Source organism: Pyrus communis, chromosome 15 (assembly GCF_041283825.1).
Source record: "Pyrus communis isolate YQ-2024b chromosome 15, ASM4128382v1, whole genome shotgun sequence".
In the NCBI taxonomy this organism is placed as follows: Eukaryota; Viridiplantae; Streptophyta; class Magnoliopsida; order Rosales; family Rosaceae; genus Pyrus; species Pyrus communis.
In genome coordinates, this window is record NC_142579.1 from 35078264 (window position 1) to 35096121 (window position 17858).

General features: G+C 38.8%; 2 protein-coding genes across 4 annotated transcripts; both read left to right on the forward strand.

Moving 5' to 3' along the window:
* The first annotated feature begins 491 nt into the window (after window positions 1-491).
* LOC137734649 (putative sucrose-phosphate synthase 1) lies at window positions 492-6470 on the forward strand. Its single transcript, XM_068473906.2, has 13 exons — window positions 492-950; window positions 1069-1161; window positions 1723-1970; window positions 2042-2105; window positions 2244-2942; window positions 3074-3190; window positions 3353-3484; window positions 3647-3823; window positions 4218-4271; window positions 4354-4416; window positions 4548-5489; window positions 5642-5769; window positions 5904-6470. The coding sequence occupies exons 1-13, from the start codon at window positions 768-770 to the stop codon at window positions 6175-6177; spliced, it is 3174 nt and encodes a 1057-aa protein (XP_068330007.2). The 5' UTR covers window positions 492-767; the 3' UTR covers window positions 6178-6470.
* LOC137724483 (putative glycosyltransferase At5g11130) lies at window positions 6460-11994 on the forward strand. Of its 3 annotated transcripts, none has more exons than XM_088685593.1 (5): window positions 6460-6592; window positions 8487-8647; window positions 9053-9109; window positions 10643-11000; window positions 11322-11994. In XM_088685593.1, exons 2-5 carry the CDS (start codon window positions 8487-8489, stop codon window positions 11982-11984), a joined length of 1239 nt encoding a protein of 412 aa, XP_088541719.1. In that variant the 5' UTR covers window positions 6460-6592; the 3' UTR covers window positions 11985-11994. The 3 variants fall into 3 exon arrangements, with proteins under 3 accessions (XP_088541719.1, XP_088541718.1, XP_068319354.2); XM_088685592.1 differs by lacking the exon at window positions 6460-6592 and adding an exon at window positions 6602-8032; XM_068463253.2 differs by lacking the exons at window positions 6460-6592; window positions 9053-9109 and adding an exon at window positions 6602-8032.
* The last annotated feature ends 5864 nt before the right edge of the window (window positions 11995-17858 follow it).

Consider the following 17858-nt stretch of genomic DNA (forward strand, 5'->3'; position numbering starts at 1 on the left):
TCCAAACCAAATTATATTCTTGTGTTAGAAAAAACGCTTCCAAACAAAGTCGTCTTAGCACAAAGCAAGGTGTGAAATGAACTAATTAAAGGTACAAGTACCTAAAAAACGCCAATCGATTAATTTATTCACTAATTAAAGTTACAAGTTCTATTAATAATAATTGGACACGTGTTACAGCTCTACATTAACCTCTTCACACAAATTCAATTTAGTTTAACTATAACTGATTCGAAGTCTGGTAGACATCTCGGATTATGATGTATCACATATGTAGTTGTGACAGGTTGATTGTTTAATTTGTAGTATAGTGATGAGTGTATATCAAGCAAGCTCTAATACGAGATGAGGTCACATAAGTAAATTCACTTACAAATTTTCAAGAGAAATGTTAAGAAAGATCTTTCATAAATCGATATTTTATAGATTGTCTGTTGTTTCATATTTTTAGCACAATATCTTTTAATTATGAGATTTAAAAATTTCATAAAGTGTCCTGCTTGAGAAAGTCACGTACCAAATTTCAAAAAGAAGTTATAAATAAAAGCCTTTTCTCTTTCCGTCCAGAGAAATCGCACACTCGCGGAAAAATTCTCCGGTCTCTCTCTAATCACTCTCTGCTCCGTCATTGTCAGCAAATCACCATAACCGTCTCGCTCTCTCTCTCTCTCTCTCTCTCTCTCTCTATAATCTCCATATCTGTATATATAAAGCTGTGAGCAGAGCACTCTGTTTCAGGCTCTGTGTAGCCGATCAAGACCGTTGCAATGGCGGGAAACGACTGGGTGAACAGTTACTTGGAGGCGATCCTTGACGTCGGTCCGGGCCTCGACGACGCCAAATCGTCGCTGCTCCTCCGTGAACGCGGCCGTTTCAGTCCGACTCGTTACTTCGTCGAAGAGGTCATCACTCGCTACGATGAAACCGATCTCCACCGCTCCTGGGTTCGGGTATGATTTCTATTCACAACGCCGTTTCGATTGTTGATTCGATTCGGTTTTTTTGAAAGTCTCGATTTTCCGTAATTTTATTGATTAATTTTTGCTAATTCGGTGGTTTTGATTTCAGGCTGCGGCGACGGCGAGGAGTCCGGAGGAGAGGAACACCAGGTTGGAGAACATGTGCTGGCGGATTTGGAATTTGGCTCGCAAAAAGAAGCAGGTTCTTTTATATAATTTTATTTTTTTCTTTGGAAATAATTTGACTTTTTCTGTTGTTGAGTTCATTGTATTCAGCTGCTAAATGCTTCAATTGTGTGTTTGTTTGTTTGTTTGTTTGTTTTTTCATTCGTAACTGAGCAAATGAAAATAAAAATGGTAAAAAATATTAGAAGTAGGACGAAAATCGGATCATACAAAATCGGATTTTGCTGATTACATTGAATGAATTTTGTTCACAGTTAGGATTTTGCCTTATTGGAACGAATTGTGGGGAGGGTTTGAACCCAAGACACAAGAGGTTGAGGAAGAAGGCCCTAACCACTTGGGCAATCGATCGGTTTGCCTCCTTTGATTCATGTTAGAAAAGAAAATAGGAGTTGAAATCATTTCCTGTTGCTAACTATTGTTCCATTTATTGAAGGGAAGACTTGTGTTTGTGAAAAAGAATAAGTGATTACTAACAGGAAGTGAATTTATTTTATTATTTACTTTGAGGAGGGAGGTGGTTTAAGTTTTTGGCTTTAAAATGTTGGTGTTTGCTTTGCTAATTGTAATTGATCAGATTGAGGGAGAAGAAGCTCAGCGTGTGGCCAGACATCATCTTGAAAGGGAACGAGGCAGGAGAGAAGCGACTGAGGATATGTCAGAAGACTTGTCTGAGGGAGAGAAGGGAGACACGGTCGGTGACATTTCAGCTCATGGTGGTGATAGCACTAGAGGAGGAAGAATGAAAAGAATCAATTCTACTGATGCAGTGGAGAACTGGACTAGTCAACAAAAAGAACAGAAATTCTACATGGTGTTAATAAGGCATGAGCAGAACTTTTTTATGCATTTAAACTTTTAAACGTTGATTTCATCAACAAGAATTCTTCATGCAGCCTTCATGGCCTGATCCGTGGTGAGAACATGGAGCTTGGTCGTGATTCTGATACTGGTGGCCAGGTAACTTTTGGGAATATAAATTGTTATTTACAATATTGATCTTGACTCAGTCGATGACTATTGAAATCATTTATAAACTGGAATTAAAAAGCTTCCTTATTACTTGCTTTGGAGTATAAAGGTTTTCATCATTATCAGGTCAAGTACGTAGTAGAACTTGCCAGGGCCTTAGGTTCAATGCCTGGAGTTTATCGGGTTGATTTGCTAACAAGACAAGTGGCAGCTCCAGATGTGGATTGGAGTTATGGGGAACCAACTGAAATGCTGAATCCATTACACACTGAGAATTCAAAGGAGGAGCTTGGGGAGAGTAGTGGAGCTTATATAGTCCGGATACCATTTGGCCCAAGAGATAAATATGTTCCAAAAGAACTCCTTTGGCCTCACATACCTGAGTTTGTTGATGGTGCACTTACCCACATTCTACAGATGTCTAAAGCTCTGGGAGAGCAAATTGGAGGTGGGCAACCAGTTTGGCCCGTCGCAATTCATGGACATTATGCAGATGCAGGTGATTCTGCTGCTCTTTTATCTGGTGCCTTGAATGTCCCAATGGTATTTACTGGTCACTCACTTGGACGAGATAAGCTTGAACAACTTTTGAAACAAGGACGTCAATCAAGAGAAGAAATAAATACAACGTACAAAATAATGAGACGGATAGAAGCAGAGGAGTTAACCCTAGATGCCTCTGAGATTGTTATCACAAGCACTAGACAGGAGATAGACTCACAATGGCGCTTGTATGATGGCTTTGATCCAATACTAGAACGCAAACTAAGAGCAAGAATCAAAAGGGGTGTAAGCTGTCATGGCAGGTTTATGCCTCGCATGGTTGTAAGTATCTCATATTTTTCTCTTCATAGTATTTTTATCAAAATTTTGGCCTTTTTTTCTCTAAAAGGACAAATATTAAGTGATAGAAATGTTATTCTTACTAACTATCAGTTCCCCCCTGTTTTGGTCAGGTAATACCTCCAGGAATGGAGTTTCATCATATTATTCCACATGATGGCGACGGGGATGGTGAAGGGGAAAGACATGATGATAGTTCTACTTCTCCTGACCCGCCAATTTGGTCGGAGGTTATAACTTTTCTTTCTTCTCATATCCTCCTTGCTTGGATTTTAATTTATGATGCTCCTTTTCTGTATGGTTGTTCATAACAATTAATCGATTGAGATACTTGTTTTTCTTGCAGTATATATTTGGTTATGATGTTAAAACTAATGATTTTGTATCGGCAGATCATGCGTTTCTTTACCAATCCACGGAAGCCTATGATACTTGCCCTTGCCAGGGCAGACCCTAAAAAGAATATTACGACCTTAGTCAAAGCATTTGGAGAGTGTCGCCCACTGAGGGAACTTGCAAACCTTGTATGTTCAAATTCCTTAACTGCACCTTCTTACCGGTTATTTCATAAGTCTGCTGACAGCAAGTATATCTGTATATGAGGCTTCCTTTGTTCACGTTTTGTAAATAAAAAATTGTGCTTTATATATGTGTTGTTCAGATACTTATACATTCTGTCATTACAGACATTGATAATGGGAAACCGTGATGACATTGATGAAATGTCCAGCACAAATGCATCTGTGCTTCTTTCCATTCTTAAGCTGATTGACAGATACGATCTTTACGGTCATGTGGCATATCCGAAACACCACAAGCAGTCTGATGTTCCTGACATTTATCGTCTGGCAGCAAAGACAAAGGTACTTTTATCTTTTATTAGCAGTATTACAACTAGATTAACCACCTAAAAGGTGCATGCAGTTTGCTTGTAGGTATATAATTTTCCCTGAGCTTCTGGATGTTTATGCACAGTCAGGTTTACAGTTGTACTAAATTTGGCTAGGCATGCTTCTAGAGATCACTTCTTTGAGTTATAAACTTATAAATTATACTGAGTGCATCAGAGGGAGGGGAATGCATTGCATACTGAATATCTTGGTTATAAACTTATAAATTATAATGAGTTTTTGTTGTATGGCGTAAATGTCACAGGATAAGAACTTTGCAGTTTCAATAATTTTACATGATATTCAGTTGTTATACCAAGAAAGTTATATGGCTCAGTTAACAGTGATGTTGTTGATTTCTTGGCAGGGTGTTTTCATCAATCCAGCTTTCATTGAGCCATTTGGACTTACTTTAATTGAGGTACATGTCTCTACATTATCAAAGGAATACATTTCAGATGTTAATTTATATAAAACCAAACAGAAGATTCTTTGTTGAATAGGCAGCAGCTCACGGCTTACCTATTGTTGCCACACAAAATGGGGGTCCTGTTGATATTCATCGGGTATGTCTACCTGGAAAACATTCCTATTCCATTGAAAGATTTTCTATTTTGCTTTTGGAGCTGTGTTGAGTTAAGTTATCGATACTTTTATCAATACTAATTACCGAGTTCGGACAACTGAATTGTGACAGGTTCTTGACAATGGTCTACTAGTTGACCCCCATGATCAGCAGTCAATAGCGGATGCCCTTCTGAAGCTTGTTTCGGACAAGCAACTTTGGGCAAGATGCAGGCAGAATGGACTGAAAAACATTCACCTTTTCTCATGGCCAGAGCATTGTAAGACATACTTAACTCGCATAACCAGTTGCAAACCAAGGCAGCCACAGTGGCAAAGAAATGAAGCTGACTTTGACAATTCACAACACGATTCACCTAGTGATTCTTTGAGGGATATACAAGATATATCTTTGAACTTGAAACTCTCACTGGATGGCGACAAAACTGAAGGGAGTGCTGCTCTTGATAATGCTTTAGAGACTGAAGACCGTGCTGCTGGAGGGAAGATTAAGGAGCAAAATGCGGTTTTGACATTGTCAAAAGGTGTTTGTGAAAAGGCTGGTTCCACAGAGAAAGCAGACAACAGTTCTGGGGCTGGTAAATTTCCAGCATTCAGGAAAAGGAAGTATGTTTATGTAATTGCTGTGGATTGTGATACAACCTCAGAGTTTACTGAGATCATTGAGAAGGTTACTGAGGCAGCAGAGAAGAACAAAGATGCAGGACCTATCGGATTTATACTATCAACAGCATTGGGCATATCTGAGATACATACTCTTTTGGTCTCAGGAGGTTTGAGTCCTTCACAGTTTGATGCTTTTATCTGTAACAGCGGTGCTGAGCTCTACTATCCATCTTCAAGTTCTGAGGATAGTCCTTCTGGGCTTCCCTTTGTGGTGGACTTAGATTACCGTTCACACATTGAATACCGCTGGGGAGCAGAAGGTTTGAGAAAGACGTTGGTTCGTTGGGTTGCTAATTTCAACGAAAAGCTAGGAAGCGAAACTGTTACAGAAGATGTATCAGCGTCAACTAACCATTGCTATGCGTATAAAGTGAAAGATCCAGCACTGGTAATATCTCTTGTGTGTGTCTCTGTTACGGATTCATTTTTATACTTTTTTGGTATTTAGTGTTGCAAATTGCATATGACTACATTAATCCTTTTGGAGGTCACTGCTTCAGAAGAATTTTGGCGTTTTTGACGTCGCTTATGTCATGACAGATTCCCCCTGTTACGGAACTCCGGAGACTCATGAGAATTCAGGCTCTCCGTTGCCACGTTATATATTCCCAAAATGGCACCAGGCTAAATGTTATCCCTGTGTTGGCTTCTAGATCACAAGCTCTCAGGTATATAAATGCATCCCTAAGAACCCGTGAGATCCTATTTTTCTTTTGTTTTGTACACTGCCAAGTCTTTTTAAGGATTAAATAGCATCTATAGTGTCTTCGTCTTCTTCGTATAACTGACATTTAGTCTCCAGGTACCTGTATGTCCGCTGGGGCTTGAACTTGTCAACTGCTGTTGTCTTCGTGGGAGAAAGTGGTGACACGGATTATGAAGGCTTGCTTGGTGGGCTACACAAAACTGTGATACTGAAGGGGGTTAACAGTGGCGCTCGTAAGCTTCATGCCAACAGAAACTATCCTTTAGAACATGTCTTTCCAGACGACAGTCCCAATATGGCTCAAAGTGAAGGATGCTCCCAAAATGACATAAGAGCATCATTGGTGAAACTAGGGGTTCTTAAGCGGTAGAAAACCCCGAATCATGCACTCTTGTGTTCGATTCCATATTCTCTATACCTTTCCTTTTTGAACTGCAAATCACACATCCCTCTAAAATTCTTATCGATATTACTTGTATTGTCGTTGGCATTTTTACTCTAGCAATTCGGATGCCGGTTTTCAGCGCAAACCCTCCTCTGCTACAATGTGAACCGCTTATACAATTTTCTAGTTTTGTTCAACATCAGAGGAAGTTGTGCTGTTATCTGGTTTTGTTAAGCATGTATAAACATGTTGATGTTGGATTTTCTTGGTTACTAAAATGTTTGTGTGTAGACGTCTGCATATCTTTTGAATAAATTGTTAACCAAGCTTGAACATATACAGAAGAAGAAGATAACAGACTTAGAGAGGGGGAGACAGAGAGAGAATACTTGGAGAAGAAGTAATCTGTTTGTTTTGATTCTTTTTCATTAACTGTTTACATCATCCTTATAGTATATATACAACTAATGTTGCTTACACTATAAGCTAACTGTTTAACAAACTACTAACTACTTGTCTAATCTTATGACACTTGTCAAGAGTATAGCCCTTAGATTGATTACTCCTTACATAAATGTTCCCACAATTCATCTCTTATTGGTTTCTTTGCACCAGAGATTTCATGTTGGCTTGACGGTATTTTAAATCAATTCCTACATAACACTACATGATTTTATAAATACGTGATTGACTTGAAATAGCATGGTACTGTAACTGCATATGAGTTTTCTCATCATGAATGCCTAGTGTGCAGAGCAATCCAGCCATTTGATTATTCTAGTACAGGCTCTATTTTTAGGCTTGGGCCAGCAAACTAGGTTTCCTTTTGGTCCCTAATCCCTATTGATCTTGTCGAGTTCGTTGCAGGCATGGCCACGCGGTTTGGCTGTTTGCATGGGCATGTCTAGGATTTCCATCACTTCATTCTTTGACATTACTTTAAAAAAGATAATAATTGTTCAAAATCTCAATAAAGATAAAAATCGATGTATTTAGAACACAATCAAATAATTTTTTTTTTTTTCAAACGATATATTTTGTTATATTAGCTAATGATGGGTTGAATCAAAATCGTCATGTACGAGTTAAACTCTTTTCCACCACTATAGTAAAATGTCACTTGCCAGTCAAATAATATTATTCTTTCACCTAAACCATAACATGCGTATTTGTTTTTTTATATAATGATATATTGACACTATGAAGTATGAAAAATACATTGATATCGAACTCATTATTTACAATATTCGAACTCTAATACACATACTAAAATGAAACATATCAATCCCGTCAACCACTCATATTATAATGTATACAGAAACATATATTAAAAAAGGGAATCATTCTTCTATTAATAATAATAGCAAGTTGAGAAAATATATGAGGAAAAAATCATATTAATTATCCTACATGTGAAACCAAACTAATTACCAAGACTTTAGTCATTGCCTATAGGACTCACAGTCTTTCACTCAACTTCCACTTCTTCTTTCTTCTCCTCCTCATTCCACCATTGCTATCCTACCAAAACCTAATGACTTAACTCAAAATTTCCTTCTCTTTTCTCATTTTCTTTCAAAAGAGAACATTATTTAAAGGCGGGCAGTGTGTACGGCCAGATTGTTTGGCCATGGCTGGCTCTGGTTACAACAGCACTTGCTTGCTATACCCTTCTCTTTTTCTCATCATTTTCTTCTCTTTCATGAACCACCATTTCCACTATTTCCCAATTCCTCACAACTCCACAGTTTCAAACCACAAACGAGTCTCCGGCAAGTACTGCAACAACGATCTCCAAAATGCCAGCAGAAATAGTACTGCTCTTGATCATGGGCCTACTGTAAGTTGGACAACCTATATATATATATATATGTATGTATATATATATTCAGAAAGCTAGCCAGTGAACACATTCCTTGTGTGTGTGTCTGTCGGTTTTTCTCTAATGCGGGATAAATCTTCCGATATGTAAGTAGCAGGTCGATCGCTGTGTGATTCTGCTCATTCTGCAATTATCCAGCAAGATATTTATATGCATTGAGAGAATTTCTGAAACATATATATGTATGATTCTACTCCATTGGTCTTATCACATAGAGAACCAAAAAAAAAGATCTACAGAAAGTATATAAGATCAATATACATTGATAATTTTATTTTTCACTTAGAAAATGTAGTGATATCGTTTATATGACATGGTTCTAGTCTTTGTTGAGTCTCTTGGCCAAAAAATGAAAGGAAAAAAATAAAGAAAAATGGTGGGTTTTACAATTTTGTTTTGTGCATACATACAGATGCAAGTGAAGAAGAACCAGTTTGAGAAAATAGAAGATGGGATGGCAAGAGCAAGAGCCGCGATACGAGAAGCTGCTCGATCAAGAAGCTATACGTCATACAAAAACGAGGATTTTGTTCCAAGAGGATCGGTTTACATCAACCCTTATTCCTTTCATCAGTTAAGATTTTCGCCTTCTCTTTTGTTAGACTTGGTCTTTGGGTTTAACCACTTTGGGTAAAATTCATCCAAGATTCTTAGTCAAACCGGAGCAAATAGCCTCCTAATCAGTCGCTATAAAAATGCTTCATTTGTTTTTTCCCCCCCTAAAATGTTCCACTAGCCAAGGAGATACGGAAAATTGAACAAAACCCCTAAGTAAGAATCCACTAGCAATCTGAAAATCCATTAGCAATTGAGAAAATTTCTCAGTTTGATGTTTGAATGATAATAAAATAAAAAACCTTGCACCATGAAGTTAAGGATGTTTTTATAATGTATCACAACTCTACTTGCTAGGAAACCTAACTCAACTCGGAAATAACAAAATACCAAAAGTATCCTTGAATCTTTGAATGTTGGCAGTTATAGTAAACGAAGGAATTCAATTGGACAAAAATGCCCATATGTCACGGCTATGTGGTGAGTTCAACTTGTAATACCGTTCTCTCTGAAGCGATTGGTCACATGCCTAACTCAGTCACTTGAGCCTATAAATTGCAATGCATGAGCCTTGCCCTCGGTTTTATACATATTAGCTGTTCCTTTGATCCGTTAACCATCTGTTCTAAATTCAGAAACATTAAGCTGGTTCCCAATTAATTCATAAAATTTGAAAATACCCATTCTGTTTTTTGGCGCATGATGACCTGGGTAGGGCTTATGAATTACAGATGCACCGGTCACTTGGTAAAATTTGGAGTTTGTGTATAAATTAAGAGGCTAAAAAAGTAAGATGAGAGTTGATCATTTTTCGGGTTTTCCCTAGGTGTGCCATTATTAGGGTGTGCAGAAACATAGCATGGGTGTTGTAGTGGTGCACCATAGGCATTAACTGAATGAGCTTTGCCTCTTTTGTGCTTACACAGTTCTGGCTCAATTTCTCACAGACTGAAATCTTGCCCTATTTTGTATAAGGAATAAATGTTTTGGATTTACAAATGTTGTACTTAGATGTGGACTTACGAGCTGCAATTTTTCATCTGTCACAACCTTAAATTCTTCGGTCTAGTTCTGATCGACTTGTATACTGTATAGGATTCTGATTTACAGAGGTCCCCCATTCTGCTAGGCCTTTAAGAATAGTTTTTTGCAATGCATGCCTGCATGTGACATTGCATGCAGAAACATAAGCATGCATAATTTGCAGTTGCAGACTCTCCATGGATTCTAGGGCGGGCATCAAAGTGGCAAAATGCTTTTCTAAATTTGCCTTGTTTTCAAATTGTTATTTACTTAGTAGGTCGATCCTTCTTCAAGGATAGTTGACATTACATTCTGAAATTCCAAAGAATAATCGAACCACTTTTTAAACTTATATGTTAATTACCATAATTTTTCTTTCTTTCTATAATGTGGTTAACCACATTTTTTTTTAAAGGCGGGCTTGTCATTGATATTTTTGACACCAAACACTTGTCGATATGTCACCAATAAACTTGATTGCAAGTGTAGTTCACTTCAAGTCACCGCACTGTAGAATGATTGAAATTATAAATTTCTACAATTGATTCAAATCCATGCGTGCACGTTCACAATTACGAACAAGGTGTTGGCAGACTGGCAACAATGTTGGTCATTTGTAAAGTTTATTGAAATTCAAGCAGTAAACTAACTACATTGGTTTTGCACTTAGAATTTGAGTTTAAAATCTAGGATCTTGGGCGTAGCCAAAAACCCTAAGCACCAAATGGTGATCTTACACCATAAGGTAATCAATTTTGTTAAATGGGATTAGAAATGATATAATTCACCATATATATGGACAAGCATAGGGATTGTATGTGCAATATTGAAGCTTTTTTCGAATTGATGCGTATAGTTTTTCTTGCAGTTATATCAGGTGCTACATATAGTGTACTGTTTATTATTTACTTAGACTCTTAAGCATATATCATCAATTAATATCTATAAATTGATTCATTATCGTTTTGTATGTATGATATGATCTTTTAGGAGCCACATAGAGATGGAGAAAAGATTTCGAATTTGGTCGTACAAGGAAGGAGAGCCACCACTCTTCCACCAAGGACCGATGAACGACATTTACTCCATTGAAGGCCAGTTCATGGATGAAGTTGAGTTGAGTGGGAATAGCCCGTTTGTGGCGAAAGACCCTGATGAGGCCATCGCGTTTTTTCTTCCCATCAGTGTTGTCAACATTGTGAGATACGTCTACAGGCCTTACACCAGCTACTCTCGTGTCCGGCTCCAGAACATTGTCGAGGACTACATCAGAATCATATCGAAGAAATATCCATACTGGAATAGAAGCAATGGAGCTGACCATTTTCTGGTCTCTTGTCATGATTGGGTATGCCACTCTTTCTTTCCACCTTTTCAGTTTGATTTTATAGTGATACCACCAAAACTTTAATTGTGATTCAGATTTCATCTCATGTCTCTTAACCCTAATCAATAAAACTATTTGCACCATATTTACTGATGATTGCATCTACCCAAAAGGAAAAACTCAATTATGTACGTGAGTTTCACATGATTCTTGTACGTGTATCGCCGTGATTAATGATCAGTAAATTTGGTAAATATAATATCACTCAAACGTGAATACTAACACATTTGAATTTGAAGACTTTATTAGTTAACGATACTCATAATTCGATTGCATTTTCAGGCACCTGATATTTCGGCTGGACACCCTAAAATTTTGAAGAACTTAATTAGAGTACTCTGCAATGCGAATTGTTCAGAAGGTTTCCAACCAGTCCGAGATGTCCCCCTCCCCGAAATCAAAATCCCGTTTGGAAAGTTAGGCTCTCCCCTCCTTACCCATCCCCCTAAGAACCGTTCAATCTTTGCTTTCTTTGCCGGCGGTGATCATGGAGACGTAAGAAAGATACTATTCAAGCACTGGAAAAACAAAGACAAGGAAATCCAAGTCCATGACTACCTCCCCAAAACCTTAAACTACACACATATAATGGCGCAGACCAAGTTTTGCATGTGCCCTAGCGGGTATGAAGTTGCAAGCCCTAGAGTGGTTGAGGCCATATATGCAGGCTGTGTCCCAGTGATCATTTCTGATTCCTATGCGTTGCCGTTCAGTGATGTGCTTGATTGGTCTAAGTTTTCGGTTCATGTTCCGGTGGCAAGGATACCAGAACTGAAGGAAATTTTGCAATCAGTTTCTGAGCATGAATATGTGAGAAAGCAAAAGCGGGTCATGCAAGTGCAGCGCCATTTTGTGATCAATAGACCTGCTAAGCCATTTGATATGTTGCATATGGTGATGCATTCAGTGTGGATTCGGAGGCTTAATCTGAGGCTGTTGAAGTGATGCCAATTAAGTTTTTTTTTTGGGGGGGGAGGGGGTGGTGGTGGTGGTGGGAGTATTGTACAATTATGCTAGAATTTGTACAATTGTGTTTTTGAGTAAATAAAGTTTGTACTATCTCGCAAACAACTGCGCTGCATTAGTTATTTAAATTTTTTTTTTAGAGAATATTAGTTATTTAATTAGCAACGTGGAAAAACAAGAAATATTGATCACAAAATTTGTTATAGGCAACCAACAATTTTTGCGGAAAATTGAAAAGTTATTGCAACACCGTACGTGCATTTGTACGTTTTAGGTCATGTACCTTCAATTGATTACCATACTTTCGATGATTACATTTCACTATGGGCTCTCATATTTTGTAGGTAAGTGTGAACTAGATATAAGTTTAATCTCGTCGAAGTTAAAAGTTATAAAATTATATATTTGACTTGAAATTTGTCGGTGAAGGTTGTACTAACTCTAATACATTATGGAAGGATTGAATAAATGAGCTTTTTTTCTTTTCTTTTCCCCCACGTAAGGCCTTCATCATAAGGTTAGACTTTAGAAAAAAAAAACTTAGTACCTTAGAAATTCAATGACTTAAGTTGTAATGAATAAAAGGCACCAAAAACAAAAAAACTTGTATGAAATATGGCCCAAACGGAAAACCCAGGACCCAATCCTATTATCAAGCTATCTGTAAACAATGAGGAATCCTATTCAATTAGGTTGTCCCTAAACAAAAAGGAATCCCAGACTCTTTCCTTTTGCTCTTGTCCTTTGTATCAAGAGATCAGAGTTCTCTAACTGAAACGTTATAGTACAAAGTTTCTTGCCTTTTCGTCAGCCTTCAGCCATATACTATGTCCTCTGGAAACTACGCACCGGAGAAACGACCCACACTAATAGAATGGCTACTCCTCTCACTCTTCGCCGTCTTCATATGTTTTTTAATCTTGGCCATACCCCTTGAATTTTTAGCTTCGGTGGAAAATCCCAAATATAGCGTCTCTGACCGAGTTCAACTACACAACTGCCACCAACAACACTCTGTACTACAACCTTAACCTCGGCATCACAATCAGAAACCCTGACAAACGGGCTACGTAGACTACCTTGGCATCCAAGTAATTAACTGCACACTACCAAGAGACGACGTTTTCGGTTTCGACTTTGAGCAGCTCAATAGTACCGTTTCATCAGGGCCACAAGAACACCACCATCTGTTTGGGCCCAAAATAGCTTAGTTTATAGTTGTTCTCGGTCCTGTAACATTCATCTAAAATCTTGACATGGGCTGTCTAGTTAAGGTTGGCCGAATCTTATTACGAAAAGGACTGGTTTAGATAAGGGTGAGGTAGTCAAACCCTAGTGCAACAAGAAGTCTTAAAGTTAAGGATGCTTAGAATTAGAGCAACTCCAACGTTGTAAAGGCCCCCTAGGGCTATTCACTATTGAATCCACCCAGTGAACAATAACTGCCCTTACTGAACAGTAACTATCTTTTGCATCTCCACCCCTACACTGAATAGCTTTGGCAATAGGCAACAAAATATTAGTATTTTTTTTAATTAAATAATCGATCTTTCACCAATTCTTACATTAATTCAAATGGGAAGTGTGAAAGTTTCAAGTTTTAACATTAATCTATCAAGTCAACCAAGAAAAACCCGTTAGTCTTAATTTTCAGAAGAAAAAAAAAATCAGAAAGGCAACAATCCCAACAAATAAAATAGCAAAAGGGTTCGTCAAGCTGATTGATTTCGCTTCAAGGGTTTGTCGAATTTGATATGCTTTCCGCATGATTTAGCTGTTTTCTTAGCTGGGTCGTCATTTTTTCTTCTAAATTCTGTTGGGGTTTTGTAAAGTTTGGAAATTTCAGGGATTTTGGTGGGTTGTGTCGATGGCGGATAGAGGCGATTCTGGGTGGTTCTGCATGGGTGGGAAAGTGGTGGGTTTGGGTGTTTGATGGTATTTGGATTTGATTGTTTTAGGGTTTGTGAGAAATGGGTTTGAAAGCTGAGGATGGTAAAATGGAGGCCTGGGACATCTACAAATCGAAGGTGAGGAGGAAGAAGAAGCAGAAAGCTAATAGGGATGAGCTAACGTCGCCCTGACGTCATCCTTGCATAATACCCACTCCGGGCTCTCGGGCCAGCGATTCTCCACGGGCCCTATCGGGCTCAATCGCCAGCTTGGGCTAGACCTTCTTACTCGGGCGTTTTGGCACTGTTTGATAGCCAGTCTATTGGGCTATCAGCTCCGATGGAGCTGCTCTTAGGGGATGAATCTGGTTCGTTAAGGAGTTTGGTTCAAAGTCCTATAGGGGTTAGGATTAGCCGAAACCTGATCAGATTGGGCTGGGGAGTTCTAATCCAAGTAAATTTCTAGCTCGACCATAAGGGGGTTCGCTGCTATAAATAGAGAGGGGAGTGCGTCATTCAGGGTCTCTTGAAATCAATACATAAATTGCCTTGCATAAAGCTTCTCAACAACCTTGAGATTTTTTCTTCTTCCCTTTCTTTTTGCTAACACATCTTCAGTTTGGATAAACAACACTGTGAAGGTAACCGGTGACATCTTCAGTTTGGATAAATAGCACTGGAGCCGTAGAATTAGCCGACTAAGGAGCTCTTTCAGTTTGGATAGACATCACTGCTTCGAGATCGAATGGTTATTTATCCAAGTCTAGGTCAACAAGGATTTTCGAGTCTTTATTGGTAGAAGTCATCTCATCAGCCTTCTCGGCGAACTGAGGTATTACCAGCTTACTAGGCTCGGCACATTGAAAGTCGAGTTTTATTTTATGATTGGATATTCGCAAGTATATTTAGAGTTCAGCATTCTGACAGTCGAACCACATTTATAATCAAGACATTTATCTCTTTTGAGTATTTGTGTCTATACAGTCTGGTACTAGTTCCGTGTACTTATATTCTCATGAATATAATTACCGAGATCGTACCCGGCATCGACGATTTGTGACTTCAGGCTCTAGAACCCGAAGGCAGAGACGTGTTCCTTCCTCGGCCGCAGTCGTGAGATCAAGAAGTTAGCAGTGCGCCCAACGCCACATCAACATAATTATTCCCTGGTTGACGAGTTGGCACGCCCCACACACAACCGAATGACGCACGCAGGCTTGGTATTTTTTAGAGTCAACACCATCTTACAGAATATAATCATTCGGGGGCAGCAATATTTTGTAGGGTTCGGGGAACGTGATCGGCTTTCCAAGTTTAAATCCGAGACTACTGCCGACGTGTTTAGTATTCACTTGCAGCTTGCTATTCAGGCCAAATTATTTAAGTTCTTCCTTGGTGAGAGACCTTACACTACAAATTTGGACTGCATGTTAATGGTTCCTTTGATGACAAGATCTTTTTCAATGCGAACATCTGTTGGTCGTGGTAATTTCAATGCTACAAAATGCTTCGATTCGTCCTCTTGATAGCCTTTACAAATGTAATTTTTATTCTATTTCTTCTTGTTTAAATTTTTTGTGGATAAAGAGAGTTTTATTTTCTGATGTATGGATGATCAAGGTTTTCTCATTTATTGTGGGGTAATGCTATTATTACCATATTATTATATATAGACTGTCTTTGAGATTTCAGGGCCTCTGTTGAAAAATTTATAAAGGGGCCCTTCTTAAGATTGTCTTCCAAAATATTTTTACAATATATTGATGCTAGAAATCAATAACTAAAACTGAAACAAAATTTAAAACTCACGCTAATTATCACTTCTAAATATTATTATCACTACTAATTAATAAAACACAATTTTGTTTAGAGACCCCTTAAATTTTAGACCCTGTTCGGCCGATCGCTCCCCACCAAAATCGTCTCGGATTATGCCATGACTTTTATACCACACTTATTCTTTCACACTTCATTCTCCACGCCATCTCCTTTCTCCTCCCATTCACACACAATCTCCTCCTTCATTCCACTCTGCAATCTCCATTTTTTTTTGAAATTTTATTTGGCTTCTAGTTGACAATATTTTTTCCCTTCTCACTGTTATAAAATGAAAGTTTTAGGAAGGTAATCATACATAATGTATGTATGATGAAATAATATTTGAAATCAACCAAGTAAAAAAATCACAAGACACATTTTAATTGATTTTAAATTAAAGTGCATGAAAAATCAGTAAGTAAAAAATTAAAAATTTCTCAATAAAACACAAGAATAACAAACTGATTTTTTTTGAAGATAAAAAATGGCTCTCTTCACTCAGGGTTGCTAAAAATGTTTGCTCTCAAATGATGCTTGATGCAGCAAAAACAACCAAAACCCTTATCCAATTCATACCATATTGTTGTACCATATTTTCATACCACTTTAGGTGGCATTTGATGTGGACAACCACATCATTTGAATTAATCAGATTTTTAATTAGGTTCATTATTTAATAAACTAATAATTAAGAAAAACTAGTTAATTAATTGATGATTGTGGTATATGAGGAGTATTTCTCCTTCCTTTTCTTAGATTTTGCAAATTTGTCAAATGATGTGGTTGTCCATATCAAATGCCACGTAAGGTGGTATAGAAATGTGATATAAAAATATGATATGAATAGTATTACTATAACATCCCACATCGACCAACGGAGAGGGGGTGATGTGCCTTATATGTACATGCCCACCTCCATATAGCACGATGCCTTTTGGGAACTCATTGGCTTTGGGTTCCATCGGAACTCTGAAGTTAACGAGTTCGAGTGAGAGCAATCCCATGATGGGTGACCCATTGGGAAATTTTCGCCTGAGTTCTTAGAAACAAAACTGCGAGGGCATGGTCGGGGCTTAAAGCGGATAATATCGTGCTACTGCGGAGCCGATCTGGGATATGACATAATAGTATCAAAGCCATTATGTCGTTCAGTGCGAGTGTGCGGACGAAGACGTTGGGCCCCTGAGGGGGGTGGATTGTAACATTCCACATCGACCAACGGAGAGGGTGTGATGTACCTTATATGTACATGCCCACTTCTGTATAGCACGAGACCTTTTGGGAGCTTCATTGGAACTTCGAAGTTAAGCGAGTTCGGGCGAGAGCAATCTCAGGATGGGTGACCCACTGGGAAGTTCTCGTGTGAGTTTTCAGAAACAAAATTGTGAGGGTGATGTGCCTTATATGTACATACCCACCTCCATATAGCACGAGGCCTTTTGGGAACTCACTGGCTTCGGGTTTTATCGGAACTCCGAAGTTAAGCGAGTTCGGACGAGAGCAATCCCAGGATGGGTGACCTACTGGGAAGTTCTCGGGTGAGTTCCCAGGAATAAAACCGTGAGGGCGTGGCCAGGGTCCAAAGCGGACAATATCGTGCTACGGCGGAGTTGGGACTAGAATGTGACAGAATGGTATCAGAGTCACTCTGCCGTTCGGTGAGAGTGTGCCGGCGAGGATGTCGGGCTCCTAAGGGGAGTGGATTGTAACATCCCACATCAACCAACGAAAACGGGGTGATGTTCCTTATATGTACATGTCCACCTCCATATAGCCGAGGCCTTTTGGGAGCTCACTGGCTTCGGGTTTCATTGAAACTCCAAAGTTAAGCGAGTTCGGGCGAGAGTAATCTCAGGATGCGTGACCTACTGGGAAGTTCTCGTGTGAGTTCCTAAAAACAAAATCATGAGGGCGTGGTCGAGGCCCAAAGCGAATAATATCGTGCTACGACGGAGTCAAGATTAGGATGTGACAGAATGGTATCAGAGTCAGTTTTCCGTGTGGTGCGAATGTGCCGACGAGGACGTCGGGTCTCTAAGAGGGGTGAATTGTAACATCCCACATCGATCAACAGAGAGGGGGTGATATGCCTTATATGTACATGCCCACCTCCATATAGCATGAGGCCTTTTGGGAGCTCACTGGC

What these genes read in the sequence shown, in the direction of transcription:
- LOC137724483 (XM_088685592.1), top strand. Translation starts at nt 7,823, where the DNA reads ATGGCTGGCTCTGGTTACAACAGCACTTGCTTGCTATACCCTTCTCTT. An exon ending in CTCTTGATCATGGGCCTACT is followed by an intron (nt 8,033 to 8,486) that starts GTAAGTTGGACA and finishes GCATACATACAG; the next exon opens with ATGCAAGTGAAGAAGAACCA. An exon ending in CCATATGTCACGGCTATGTG is followed by an intron (nt 9,110 to 10,642) that starts GTGAGTTCAACT and finishes ATGATCTTTTAG; the next exon opens with GAGCCACATAGAGATGGAGA.
- LOC137734649 (XM_068473906.2), top strand. Translation starts at nt 768, where the DNA reads ATGGCGGGAAACGACTGGGTGAACAGTTACTTGGAGGCGATCCTTGAC. An exon ending in TCCACCGCTCCTGGGTTCGG is followed by an intron (nt 951 to 1,068) that starts GTATGATTTCTA and finishes TTTTGATTTCAG; the next exon opens with GCTGCGGCGACGGCGAGGAG. An exon ending in GTCCTGTTGATATTCATCGG is followed by an intron (nt 4,417 to 4,547) that starts GTATGTCTACCT and finishes GAATTGTGACAG; the next exon opens with GTTCTTGACAATGGTCTACT.